Source organism: Eupeodes corollae, chromosome 2, assembly GCF_945859685.1.
Source record: "Eupeodes corollae chromosome 2, idEupCoro1.1, whole genome shotgun sequence".
Taxonomy (NCBI): domain Eukaryota; kingdom Metazoa; phylum Arthropoda; class Insecta; order Diptera; family Syrphidae; genus Eupeodes; species Eupeodes corollae.
The window spans coordinates 86,717,120-86,731,468 of NC_079148.1; the positions used below are offsets into that span (position 1 = coordinate 86,717,120).

The 14,349-nt window shown below is 30.6% G+C and overlaps 1 protein-coding gene across 1 annotated transcript in view; it reads right to left on the bottom strand.

The window, feature by feature from the left end:
- Positions 1-14,349, bottom strand: part of LOC129947344 (homeobox protein unc-42) — a 32,643-nt gene that overhangs the window by 4,026 nt on the left and 14,268 nt on the right. Inside the window, exon 3 of the mRNA XM_056057870.1 lies at positions 13,517-13,624. Within this exon, the coding sequence (XP_055913845.1) occupies positions 13,517-13,624 (108 nt within the window). The remainder of the gene's footprint in view (positions 1-13,516; positions 13,625-14,349) is intronic.

Consider the following 14,349-nt stretch of genomic DNA (forward strand, 5'->3'; position numbering starts at 1 on the left):
ATCATCTTACACAGACGAAATAAAATTGACAGTCAATTTGACCATAAAAAAAATGATAGTCAACTATCACCTTAGCCGATTCCACCCCTGGCCATTCATATTAACGTGACGATCGTTATTAAAAAAAGGTCCCGTCTGTCGACTTGTCTTGCCTAAGACATTAAACAAATATACATAACAATATTTTGTGTGAGATAAATAACACTTGAGTCGAAAACCATTTCTTATCAGTTTTTTGTTGTTTTTGTGGGTTTTCGTGATTTTTGAATAGTTGTTAGTTGAATTTTTCGAAAAAATTAGCTAAAAATTACCAACAATGTTTTGAGTACTATGAAATAGTTTGATTCCAAACCTATTTTTGTTAATCTTAAGTCGAAAACCTATTTTTACCAATTTCTTCTATAAACGAAAACAGATTGAATTTTTCTAAGAACAATATCTTACTTTAACAACGAAATTTATCCAGAATAAAATCCATACCTCAAATTTGTACCGAGATATCGAGAATAGATTATCATTTTTTACCAATTTTGCGTACCTACTATTTTTTGTAGATTTTAATTTTTTGAATAAAACAGACTGTTGTTTTTTTTTTATAAAAACTTTACTGCAAGTCGAAATCTATATTTTCTATGAAATGAAATTGGTTTGAAGCCAACATTTTTAATTTTTAAAAAGGTACCTGAGTCGAAAAGCATTTTTTACCGAGTTCTAGTAATGTGTTTCTATATTTTGTAAAAAAAAACTGTCGGTTCGATCTTACCGAAATTTGACTGAATGCTAAAAACTTAATTTTTGTATAATATGAAATTAGTTTGTAACCAATATCTTTTTTTTTTAAAGATATATTTTAATTAAATATCACTTTGAAGAAAGCTTCCCGAACGTACGGACGTACCAACGTACCTACACACGCACGTACAGACATCCCTCTAAAAATCTTTTATTTAGATTCTAGGGACCTTGAAACGTCGTGAAATATCAACATTTTGAATTCGACAAATCGGACCGCTTACAATAACTTCCTATGCGAAGTGAACAATATGGGCTAGTACAGCACCTCCGCCGCCGGCCTGCAAACTGCACTAAACAGTTACAAGTATTTTTTGTGGATGAAATGGTGACTCATGAAACAAATGTGGATTTCCATTCCAGCCTTTGAGTAGTACTAGAATTACGACCCAGAATCTTAAAATTGCAATCACCGACTCCAAAACTACCGGCGCACGACGACGCGTGTAGAAATACAAAGTGACTTAATTTATAATTTTGATCAGTAGGTGTTTTAAATTTACGAAAATAACTTTTTCTTGGCGGAAACAATTATCAGTTATGCCATAAGAGTCGTTTTAGATGCAAATGTGTTCATATAGTTATACAAGGTGATTAACGATCGACTCTCTAGAATTAATGGCGCAAAATTTTAATAGATTAAGTAAATAGTTAAACCCATTTTTAGCAAATCACTAGGCTAAAAAGGTGATGGGCCAATTTTAAACGATTATAACACCTTACTATCTCTTTACAATTTGCTAAATTTAAAATCTCTTAACAATTTGCTAAATTTAAAATCACGGACTTGCTGCTTTAACTTTTGCAAATTTCTAAATCCATATGACAACTTCACAATTATTCTTATAAGAGCAGTGGTTGGAATTGTCCAGTCTACAGTCGGGAATTCCAATCAATACGCCCGCCCGTAACGTTAGCGTAGCTGCTTTGTTTATTTTCACAAACTGTCACTACCCGTGTTTTGCTGGAAAATCTATGAATAGTATAGTTGGATTTTAGACGAATAACAAAAACAATTTCCGTAGTATGAATACTACTGATAAAAGTTAAAGTAGAATCTTACTACGGGTTTTTGACATTTATATGTGCATTTGGAATCATGTGTTTTCCTTTGGAAACAAAATCAATCTGTTGATATAATTGAGTTTTTTTTAATGAAAATGGACTAACTGGGCTTATTTTACAAGAGAAAACAATAGAAAAGATAGTTAAGTTTTGCTATGTTTCCACTAAAGGTTTATCTCAGTTTAGATTAAATAAATCTTTTTGGTGTTTCCACCGCACAAGAAGATTTAAAAATGATTACGTTTCATTGGTGTTTCGATGTTACTTGTGAAGTGTCGAGGCGAATCAAAATATAAAACTTTGAAATCGACTATAACATTACACTGTATTTTCTTGATTTTGATTGTCAACTATCAAAAATCAGCTTACCCGATTGCACCCCTGGTATGAATTTCGCAATTTTTTTTTTGATTCTTTTGATAAATTATTCTGGTACTGTACCAACTTTTAAATATAAAAACCGTACTACTGCGTTTTACTTCTTTGCCTTTTTAATAAAGGCAATTAGCAATTTAGTAGTAAGCAAAGATTTAAAATTTTGGAGTCGCTTTGTTATTTGATAAATATATAGCAAATTTCTAACCAGTAAATGTTCCACCCTTAACAATAGATTGTTTAACATTTTCCTTCAAAAAATATAAAGACTGATACCGATACCCTTTAAATGAATGGATACCCATTGATTCGATAACACAATCTTACATTTTCACAGCGTTTAAATTGAGTATAAACATAATGTATATTAAAATATCAACAGCAAGTGACAACTTTCATGCATAAATAAAACTAGTTTTCTTTAAATATTGCAGTTAGAAAGCTGAAAAGGACCTAAACGTCATTATAATGTATTATTGAAAGGTATCTAACACATTTAATATATATTATATTTTCGTATTAATTACGTATAATTCTTTATAAAGTTATTAAAATTTAGAAAGAAATTCATCAGGGTACACATTTTGGTTTTAGTAGCATCTATACCATACATTGAATTATTTTATTTTCATGCATTTTATCTGTTGGCCATCACTTTAAAATATTTTAAATCGGTAAATGTACTTTCGTCTCCGCCGCTAAACATCCACCAATAATTCTTTTGCTCCGTAGTAATGGGGATGTAGAATAATGTACCTACCCATATGTATAATGTATATACACTTTTTTCGCTATTCCGTTTTTTTATATTTAATGGTGGGTTTTCACTTTACAGCGTTTTCCTATTTAGCTTAGCCTATTATCTTTTAAAAGGCCGGGATTATTTCTCAGCATCAGATACCTACATCTTTAGGAACGAAAAATGAAACGGACTCCCTCCCTTATATAGTACTCAACCTACCTACATCACATCTTCCAAAATCATCCCATAATAACAAAACGCAACAAGGGGAGACGTGTGTTTGCTAAACAGTATACCAGAAGGCCAAAAATGGCGGAGTGGAATAAGGAATGCGAATGTTATCTTGAAGAAGATGGAGAACAAATTTAGTATACAAAATAAAACATTTTCTAACATGAAAGACTTCTCAAAGTTAAGATATACTGTTAGAGCTGTGCTGTAGAATTCCGATTTCCCCTAGAGAAGTAAACGAAATGAAGGAATAAGGTTTTTAATACAAAAAAAAAGAAGAAGAAAAAACTGACATTAGGATGGGCGTTGGTGGGTGGCGACGAGAAAGAATGTGAGAGGGTGGTTTCGCTCCCTTATTTATATTATCGTTATTATACTTGTACTATGCCACGAGGTGTAAAGTGTAATGGCGGTGGTTGCTGCTTGCTGATGGTGGATGCTAGATGGCAATAGAAAATATCAAGAGATAAAATAAGGTTGTTGTTGCCATCTTTACCAGTCGGATTGGTTGCTTTGCTAAAGATGCCGACGACCGAGCGACGATGACGATGGCAATGGCAATGGCGTTGGAGAAGCAGAAGGGAGGTTAAAGAATTCTGATGAAACTTGGATGAAGATAACTTTGGGGTAAAGGCAATGTTGATAATTCGGACGGATGATGAAGATTCTTATGATAGTGACTGTGATGATATTGCGATGGGGTTTTTCGTTTCTAGATTATGAAAGTTGGTATTGCGAGAGTGTGTGCATGGAAGCTTGTAGGAAGAGTAACTTAATTAAGGATCCATTTGAGGGCATATACACATTTTCTTTTTACAAGAAACTTTTTTGTCTGTATTATTTTTTTATCAACAAACATATAAATATATAATATGTACACTTATTGTGTGTTCTTAGAGAAAATACATTTTTTCTTACAGTTTATGATCCTGAATAAAATGCTTTTATAGGGCTAAAAATATCGAGATAGTCCTAACTTTGTTTTAAAATATTAAAGATGGCTATATAACGACTATATATATATATATGTATGTAGAAACCTATTAGTAAGTTTATAGTACTTATAATACTTCAGTTATGCACCTTTTATATGTATAAAGTACATATATCACTTTTTGATGGTCAATTTTTGTTAAAAAAATAACAACAAATAACAATAACGCTGCAATATTCTAAACCATGCGTTGAGTTCATGATCACTGCTTAAAAATGTTCTTTTATTTTCTTTAAAGAAGGCTGAAAAAATTAAAAATATGCCATTTTTAAGAGTTTTTTGGTTCATTTGAAGCAGAAATGTTAAAAATTGAGTTAATACTTATAGCTTTTTTCCAAAAATAATATATTCTGTTCTTGTTGCCATTTCTATAAATATGAAGAACGCTACAAAAATATAGATGCAGAGACTCAGAAAATGAGAAAGTTCGCCAGAAAAAGTGATCTATTTGCGTAGGAAAATAAATCAGAATCTAAATATTATGAAGAATGTCTGACTTTTTTTGACTAATTTTTCTCGGAATCAATTTTTGGAAGTATATATTATTACTATCGTTATCAGTCTACTTACTCGTAGGTTGTAGCTGATGCTAGAAGAAAGATTCTAAAAAGTTATTATTTTGCGTGAACTTTTTGAAAATATTTTGATCTTTAAGGAATTAACAAAACTAAAAAATTGTAAAGAGAAAAATATTTGAATTTAAGGAAATGGGTGTATTATAGTACCTACATAATTTCTCTAAAAATTAAATAAAAACAAATTATGGTAAATAAATAAGTTGAGAAGGAACTTAAATGGGGTTCGTACAACACTACCTGTTCTAGTTGCAGATTATCACTTCTCTTCTTCGAGAGATTCAAAGCTTTTATATGAAATTATTAGATATGAAACGTACATGGTTTTTAAATTAGCAATTAATTTAAAAAATTATCACTTTTGCTGTTTTTGGAAAATGTATATGCCTGAAATTCGTGTTTAAATCTCTGTTCTAGAGCAAAAAAAGCAAATTTACTTCAAAAAGTGGATTTCCTTAATTTCTTAATGTCTTAAAAGTTTTTGTATTTTATAGAAAATCAATTATGAAAGAAAAAAAGCACTTTAAGAAAGCCATATGCTGAACGATTGGAATATGGCTTGATTTCCTATTAAAATTATGTCCTTGCTCAAGTCCCCAGTTAAAAGAAGTATTTTTTTAAGTTTAAAGCAGTAAAGACAAATTTTATTTTAATTTTTAAATTCCAATAACTTTTGACAAATTGAAAATTTTGACATTTCTCGACGTTTCAAGATTTTTAGATAGATGTCTGTACGTACGTTTCCGTGCATCTACGTTCGCGACGTTTTTTCGTAGTCAATAGCTCAAGAACCAGTAGAGATATCGACTTCAATATAATTTTGTTACACGGATAATAATGCAGAAAGGATTCTCAAAAACATTGCGTTTGTGATTTTTTACCATAGCAGTTAAAAAAAAATATGAACATTTTGGTTAACCCTAAATATCTCAACCAAAAACGCTAAAGACTTCAATTAAATATTATATTATATATTGAAACGTGACACCAAACAAGTTTATTTTTTTTAAACAAATCCAATTCACGTTTTTTTATAAATCAAAAAACCGAAGAAACGAATTTGTCACCTCGAAAATTTTACGAATAAAAAATTATTTTTTCTCAAAAATAAAAAATTATTTTTTCTCAAAAATAATTTTTATGCAAAAAAAAATAACGTTTTTAACATCTGGTTAAATTTTAAGATTGACAGCTTTTTTATAAAAGATAAAAACCGTCAAAAAACATTACACAAAGTTGATAGAAATTGAATTTTGACTCAAATATCTTTTCAGTAATTTCAACATTCTGTAAAAATCGGAATTGACATTTTTTTTTACAAAAAAATAAAAACCTAAACAAAATTTTCAAAAATTAAAAATATTGACTTCCAACTTATTTAATCTCACAGAAAATACTGTTTTCGATATTCAATATTTATTTTTATACAAATTCAACAGTTTGTTATTTCATACAAAATTAAAATCTACAAAAAATTGGTAAAAATTTGTTTTCGGTTAAATATCTCGTTAAAAAAACTAGATTTCAAGATCAAACTATTTCATTATATGCTAAATATTGTTGCTTATTTTAAAATTTGTAAGAATAATTCAACTGACAATTTTTTAACCAAACACGAAAGCCTACAAACTTTTAAGCAACACAAATCGACAGACGGGATGGGAATTTATCAGTGTGGGTTACATCCCAGCCTCTTTTTAAAAATATAATCATATCAATTACCGCAATATGATAAGTTTTGAATTCAAGGGAATTCCTACGAAAATTAAAACAAAATAATCTCCCAGGTGGGGTCATGATCTCTGTGACGTTCTTGTCTTTAAAGTATCAGCTAATTTAGAAACATTTTGTTCTAAACTTAACTCAACTAGAACTCAATCTAAAAGGTTAAAACTAGTTAACTGCATCCGTACACCACATTTTCGACTATTATGTCGCGTTTAAAAACGTTTTTTTTTTTTTTACTGAACCTGCGCAATAAAGATAATGGACAGTTTCGGACAATATTTGGGACTTCATTTCCAGTCAACTACATTCTTTGAATCTACATTTTGACCAAGGCAACTAGTACTGCCATAAACTCTAAATGTGGAAGTTTACTTCAGTAACTCTACCTTCAGTTGATAGTGCAAAAACAACCAAAAACATACACAAGTCCTAACAAAACACTCCATATCAATTCCATATCAACCTGTATTTTGTATTTAAAAAAATTATACTTATTTTTCATTTTCCAATTCGACAATTAACATTTTTACGTAAAACATTAATTATGTAGAAAATAAATAAATCATAGAGGATTAAAGTTCAGCTTTAATTTGAATGAAAAATTATAATTACCTGTCATTTTGACATACGTGGAATTGACTTAAGTTAGGGAGATTTTTGTTGACTAACTTTTCAGTCAACTTTCCAATGAACTTTAATTGAAAAGCATTTTTTGGCTAGAAACTGGCCTTATTTTCAAGTCCCTTATGTTTTCTGAAACTGCCCAATGACCTTCCGTTCATTTAGTTGTCACAACATAAAAATATACATTTATCTAATATAAACAATTCTCCTGTCACATTGTTAGTTGCCATATTCCTTTCGAAACGGCTTAACTAATTCCAATGAAATTTTGCATATACATTCGGTAGGACTGAGAATAGGTTTTTATCTATTTTTATATTCCAAAGGGCTACTGTTTAATGGAATACAAGAACCAATGGGAATGTATGCTAACTGAAGAAAGATTGAACTGACTACATGTTTCCCGGTCCGAACAGAGACATTATGGGATAATCACAAAAATTCAATGACTGATGTGATGATATAATGCATCAACATCGTAAACGGTACAACGATCTTACGATAGTATTCAGTGAAGCTATGTACAATGAAGCAAACTTACCACTCAGTCATTTCCGTATGCATTCACCAAATCGAAATGCATCTGAATTAATAGACACTGAGTTGAATCTTTAATTACAATACAATACTCTAGAAATGGCAGCGATTGTCGCTAGCAATGTCCCACTAATGAATGAAGATCAAAGAACCATTTATAACCACATAATGCTCGCGGTTTCGGCAGGACATTATATTTTTTGGATGTACCAGGTGGAAATGGCAAAACATTCCTTACTTCGCTAATTCTTACTAAAATACGATCAAATTATGGTATCGCATTGGCTGTTGCATCTTCTAAGATTGCAGCCACTTTATTGTATGGAGGCAGAACAGCTCATTCAGTATTTAAACTGACACTAAATATTCAAAATAACCCAGACGCGGTGTGCAATATAAAAAAAAACAATCATCCATGGCCACAGTGCTGAAACATTCGATAAAGATGTTGAACAGGACATTGAAAGATATAAAAAACAACGACAGACTATTTGGCGGCATTCTGTTAATCCTTTCAGGTTAGTCCACACAAAGACTTCAAGTTATACCGCGTTTAACGTATAGGCGACGGAAAAGTTACTACAGATGAAACTGGAGGTATAAAATTACCGGCCGTTTTTTGCACGATTATTGATTCACAAGAAGCTCTCATTGACAAGATATTTCCCGATGTACACAGACAGTATACATACAAATCATGAGTAACTGTCAGAAAGAGTAATTTTAGCAGCAAAAAATGTGGATATCAACGAATTAAATCTCAAGATGCAACATTTATAACCAGCAGACTTGGTGTCATACAAATCTATTGATATTGTTTGTGATGCTACCTGAGCTGTAAATTATCCAACCGAGTTTTTCAACTCATTGGGTTTATCAGGCATGCCACCGCATAATTTATAACTGAAGGTTGGATCTCTGTAAATTTTGTTTCGTAATTTGAACCCATCACGGTTGTGAAAAGTCATCACGGTATTGCACACTCTGTTGCATTAAGGGATTGATATTGTCTTTTTGTAGTATTGTCATAATTAGCGATATGTACATATATAATTTTAAAGAATTAATTTTAATAAGTTAAAACAATTTGTTTGGTGATTTGTTATTTTAATATTTTGGCACCGTTTACATTGCTGTATGCCTCTCCCACGTATGTAAATATATACAACATCCTTACAATAAGTTATTTATTTCTAGCAAAATATTCTCTGGAAATAATTTGTATCATAAAACAACGTCAGTCGGGTCAGCTAGTTTCTGTATAAAATACTTTGCAAGAGAGTAAGAACAAAATAGAATAACTTTTATACTGTGTATTTTTTTTTAGCACCAAATGATAAATTAAAGCAGTTTACATTACGATATTTTATAAATATTGTAAGTCCCTACATATGTATAAGCATAAAGTAAGCTTGTTTAAAATTTGTTATTATTGCTCATATGTCGTATGTCAAAGTTTTATATTATTTTTAATAACGGCAAATGTTGAAACAACTAATAACGCTTTTATATGACACCAAAATCAGTGAATCATAAAGAAACGTACCAAGCTCCGAATTAAGGAAGTTTACTTAAATATGTTATTTTAATTCCTTATGTTATAATCTCTTAATATTTTCCCAAAATTCATATTTTATAGCTAGAAGCCCTTGTAGCTATTAGTTTTTAAGTATTGTTTTGTACATTTATGTATAGTTCAATAAATAGTAATAATAATTCTTATTTTGTAGTACCCGTGGCATGATGGTTAGTGCGTTGGACTGTCATGCAAGGGGTCTTGGGTTCAATCCCTGCCTGTGCCAGCTTAATTTAAAAAATTAATTTTCGCGGGTACTGCCTCTTGCGAGGAATTGACAAATCCTTCAAGAGTAATTCTTGTCATGAAAAAGTGCTTTCTCAAACTAGCCGTTCGGATTCGGCCTTAAATTGTAGGTCCCTTCCATTCCTGACAACAGTACTCGCACACAGGAATGGTTGAGAGTTGTAAGTCACTAGGCCCTGGTTCACAACGGACTGTTGCGCCACCCCATTTGATTTGATTTGAATTCTTATTTTAAAATACCATTTTAGGGCCACGTTATAGCAAGGAAACCCATACGACGTTATCAAATAATTGAGTGAAGATTTTTTTAGTCTATAATATAGAGAGTGAACGTGAAGTTGACTATAAACTCTCTACATATTGGACAAAAAGTGCATGGGAGCAGGTCGAAATGCTGTATTTTAAAATACTGTATTGTCAAAATTCTGTATGATACTGTACGATACTGTATGGTCATAATACTGTATGGTTAGTATTCTGTATTTCAAAATGCTGTACATTTAAAATACTGGTCCAAAATGCTGTATTGTTAAAATAATGTTTCTCATAATATTGTATAATACTGGGAGTGTTGATAGATGAATTAGTTTGGTGCAGTTGTTTATTATGATAGAAACAATTCATGTACAAATGTGTGAGAAATACAAATAACTAAGAAGAAGAAAATGAGAAATAAAAAGAAGATATTTTTGAAAGGAATGTATTAGAGCATTATGCTAATGAAAAATTATAATGATGTTTTCTAAGAAAAATATTTTCTTTTCAAAATTCTGGGGCCATACTATCTATGTTACTCGATTCTACTTTTGGTTTTATTCGAAACTCATTTGCGGTTCTACTTTCAAATCGTACTACGTATGAAAGTAGAATCGTATGCCGGTTATACCAACTTGTTTTTAAAAAAATATGGTTTTTCGAACGAGTATCGGCTTGTTTGACAGTTTTAAACACAAAAAAATCATTACATTTTTGGACACAGTTGGAATTTGGTTTAATTTGCAAAAAAATTAAGAACGGTACAAGCAAATTGAAGGAGGCAGAAGGATAAGAGATAATTCCAAAATATATATACAAGGTAGAATATTTGAGCGCAATCTTAATGAACAATATATGCATACTTTTGTTTTAGTTTTGGAATTATCGTCTTTCTAAAGACGGATTTATGTTCTTACTTAACACCATATCATCCGACATGACTACTCGCAGAAGACAAAACGCTGTTCCGATTATCATTAAGTTATGAGCAGCATTTAAGTTTTTGGCAACAGGACGTTACCAAAACCAAATCCGTGGTATCAAGAACGCTGGGCTTGCAAAGCAAACCATGTCAAAAATACTTGCCGAAATTTTGACTTCAATCAAAAGAGTCATGTGCCCGCTGATTATGAAAACGCTATTTTTGGAAAAAATCACGAATATCTGGTGTAATTGGAGTAATAGATGTAACTCATATTCGGCTATGAGTGAGCATCTCTTATACACTTTGACAAAAACAAAACTTCGCTCGCAAACACATTTGACGTAGAGTGATTATTTTCGATATTGCCTTGTTTTGAATTCTACTTTCGAGTTGCGTAGTTCCTCGTTTATTCGAAAGTTCATAGTGAACACTTTTTTACATTGTCAAAAAGATTTTTATTTTGTAGCCTTATTTACGGCATTTTGAAATACAGAATTTTGAGACACAGCATTTTGATTGTGCAGTATTTTGTACATACAGTATTTTAAAATACAGTATTTTGAGACACAGTATTTTAAATACAGTATCTAAAACCATACAGTATTTCGCCATCAACCCAAACTGCATAGTAAATTTACTTTTCCGAATTAAGGACTTTCCCGTACATACACCAGTCTTTGTAAATAATGTATGAAATTTAACCAATTTAAATTTTAATAATTTAATACGGGCAATATTGAAACGAATTTCAATATATGAGTGTAGGTGTAGTGCTGCTTTAAAAACATCTCTATACTTAATATTTGACGATACTTCTTAAATTGGACTTAAGTGTAAATTAAAGAGTATTCCTAAAATAAAATAAGGTGGTGCAACAGTCCGTTGAAAAGTAGAACCTAGTGACTTACAGCTCTTAACCATTCCTTTGTGCGAGTAATGCTATCAGGGAAGGGACCTACAGTTTTAAACCGAATCCGAACGACTTATTTGAGAAAGCACTTTTCATGACAACAATTACTTTTGGAGGATTTATTAATTCTTAAGACGGCACAGGCATGGATTGAACACATCCCGCCAAGGAATAGCATTCCTAGAAGTACGGACTGATAATAATTGATAATACAAGAATATGAAAAAATGAGGTACTACATCAGGTATCCCAATTTCGTCTGAAAATGATTAGTATTTCGAATAGCTTATTTTCTTCTGGAAGGGAAATGGTCATATCTATGTTTATACCCAAATTCTAACAGATGATAAAATATCAAAACATAAAGTTTAGTTTGTTGCAACGGTAGAATTTATTCTAACGAAAATTCATACTTTATCGAATTAATAAATATGTAGTTAACTGTATTTTTATATATGTACATATATATATTTGAGGGGATTGGAAGAAATTCATCTGGAGCTATATTGATAAGAATGTTGAGCAACCTAGCCCATTGTTAATGGTTTAAATCATGACCTTACCATAGTTTTATTCTATTAAAGAGACTGTTAAGATTAGGCAATTTGCAAAAATGACAACTACTTCAGCCTGCAAACATGTTTGAGCGATGTTTTTAATCAAATTGTATGACCTTGATGAATGTCGTAACATACCACCGATTCAGACACTAGATTTCATGAGACTATTTACACAATCTATATAGCTTACGCCTTGTATGTCTTAATCCGAGGTAAAACCCCTTTTTAATGGATTATAAAATGAATCCATTATTATAACTTTCAGTAGTTCAAAAGATAGTGCAACTTAATTTTTTTAGAAAATCGATGATGAGTATATAAACAAAATTAATATTTACTTTTTAGCATCTTCACGTGTAGAAAGTAGAAAGCTTAAGGAATAATTAATACAAAAGCTTTATTAAATCTATTGATCTGAAGTTACAAATTGTATTCGGAAAATAAAAATTCAAAACGGTTAGATTATCTATCTTATTTTATATCATCTAGTCTCCCTTTAAGAGAAAAATTGTATGTAGTTACTGCACCGCCAAAGCCTGGAACATTGTTTTGTTTTTATAAATTATGGGTTTAGCACTGATGGCTAGTATAGTATACTGTAGATATTAAAAACTACGCGAACAATATTTCTATAACAATCGATCTACATATGTCTACCTACCAATTAAAAATATACAGTATATATGCAGCTTCTCTTTGTGAACAAACCCTTGTACTATACTATAATCCTTGATTCTATAATGTCATGTGGTCTGATGTTTTCTATCAATTAAGAAACTATATTTGACAAAAAAGATCAAAGCATCATCGCAATCTCAAAATCTGTATACATCTTCTTATGGTTAACATTTTTTTCATCTTATCAGGATGGAATCTCTTACGATCTATATTTTGATATGATTTTAATTTGAAGTACTTTTTATACCATACTCTGTTCAACACTTCATTACAGTGTTCTTCAACAAAAAAGACATATTCTTGCACAAATGTTCATATAATATTTTTTTTAATACGGATCATCCCCTGTAATTTGGCTTTCAATTGAGCTCGATACATTTTATTGCCCACCCCTTTCCATCTGTCAAATTTTGACAACGCGGCATCTTATGCCATTCTGCCATTTGAGTGATTTTTTTTTAACAATAGTAAGGGACTGCTTATATAAAGTTCAAAGGAGGGTGACTTTTACAGGCTAAAAGTTATTTGTTTGTGAATAAGGCTATTTTGATTTTCAGCACGCTTCTAGATTTAAGACCGACACCCAAGAGTGTGTTTACCAGAATGGAACAAATTGGTTTTCAAGAGCCGATTGAATTCCTATTGTGAAAAATGTACTGTACATTTATATACAAAATAACAGGTCATTCATAAAGGTACTTACTTGTATTCGAGCCTCATTTAGTTTCGTTGTTCGTGCTAATTCTTCTCTACAATAAATATCAGGATAATGAGATTTAGCAAAGGCGGCCTCTAATTCAGCTAATTGTTCCTGTAAAAAAGAATGTATATTCAAATATGAGCAATACAATTAACCCAACACAAAAACAGTATTTAAATTTCATAAATTGACAACATTGTGGTTTTCAATACTGCTGAACGCTGATTTAAAAAAAAAACAGTGAAGATGACAAATCTTGGCTTTTTAATCACTAACTAATAACAACTAAACCTAAATGTGCATTTAGTCTTAAAAGTAAACGCATCAATAATAAAAAAAATAATAACAATAATAATACAAATAATAAAAAGAGGCTGGGATGCGACCCTGATCCTGACTGTCGATTTAGCTTGCTAATACATTAACAACTTAATTTAATTTAACAACTTTAGTTTAGTTTATTTCATCAATCAATCTGAGATTAACATTCTTTTTTAGATAACATAAATAATAATAAATAATAACAAAATATTAACAATATTTTGTGTGAGATACAAAACTTGAAGTCAATATCTCTCTTTCTATACCTTATACTTGAGTTGAAAACCATTTCTCTTCAACTTTTTATTGATTCTGAAGGTTTTTGTGTTTTGTAAAGTGAGGAATATTTTGCATAATAAAACTGACTGTTGGATTTTTATACAAATTTTACTGAATTTCGAAAAAAATATTTTCTTTTTTTGATATATGAAAATAAACCACTAATTGATTTTTTTTCCACAATTCTATTATAGTTTGGTATCATGTCACATTATATGTACAACATAAAATTTAAA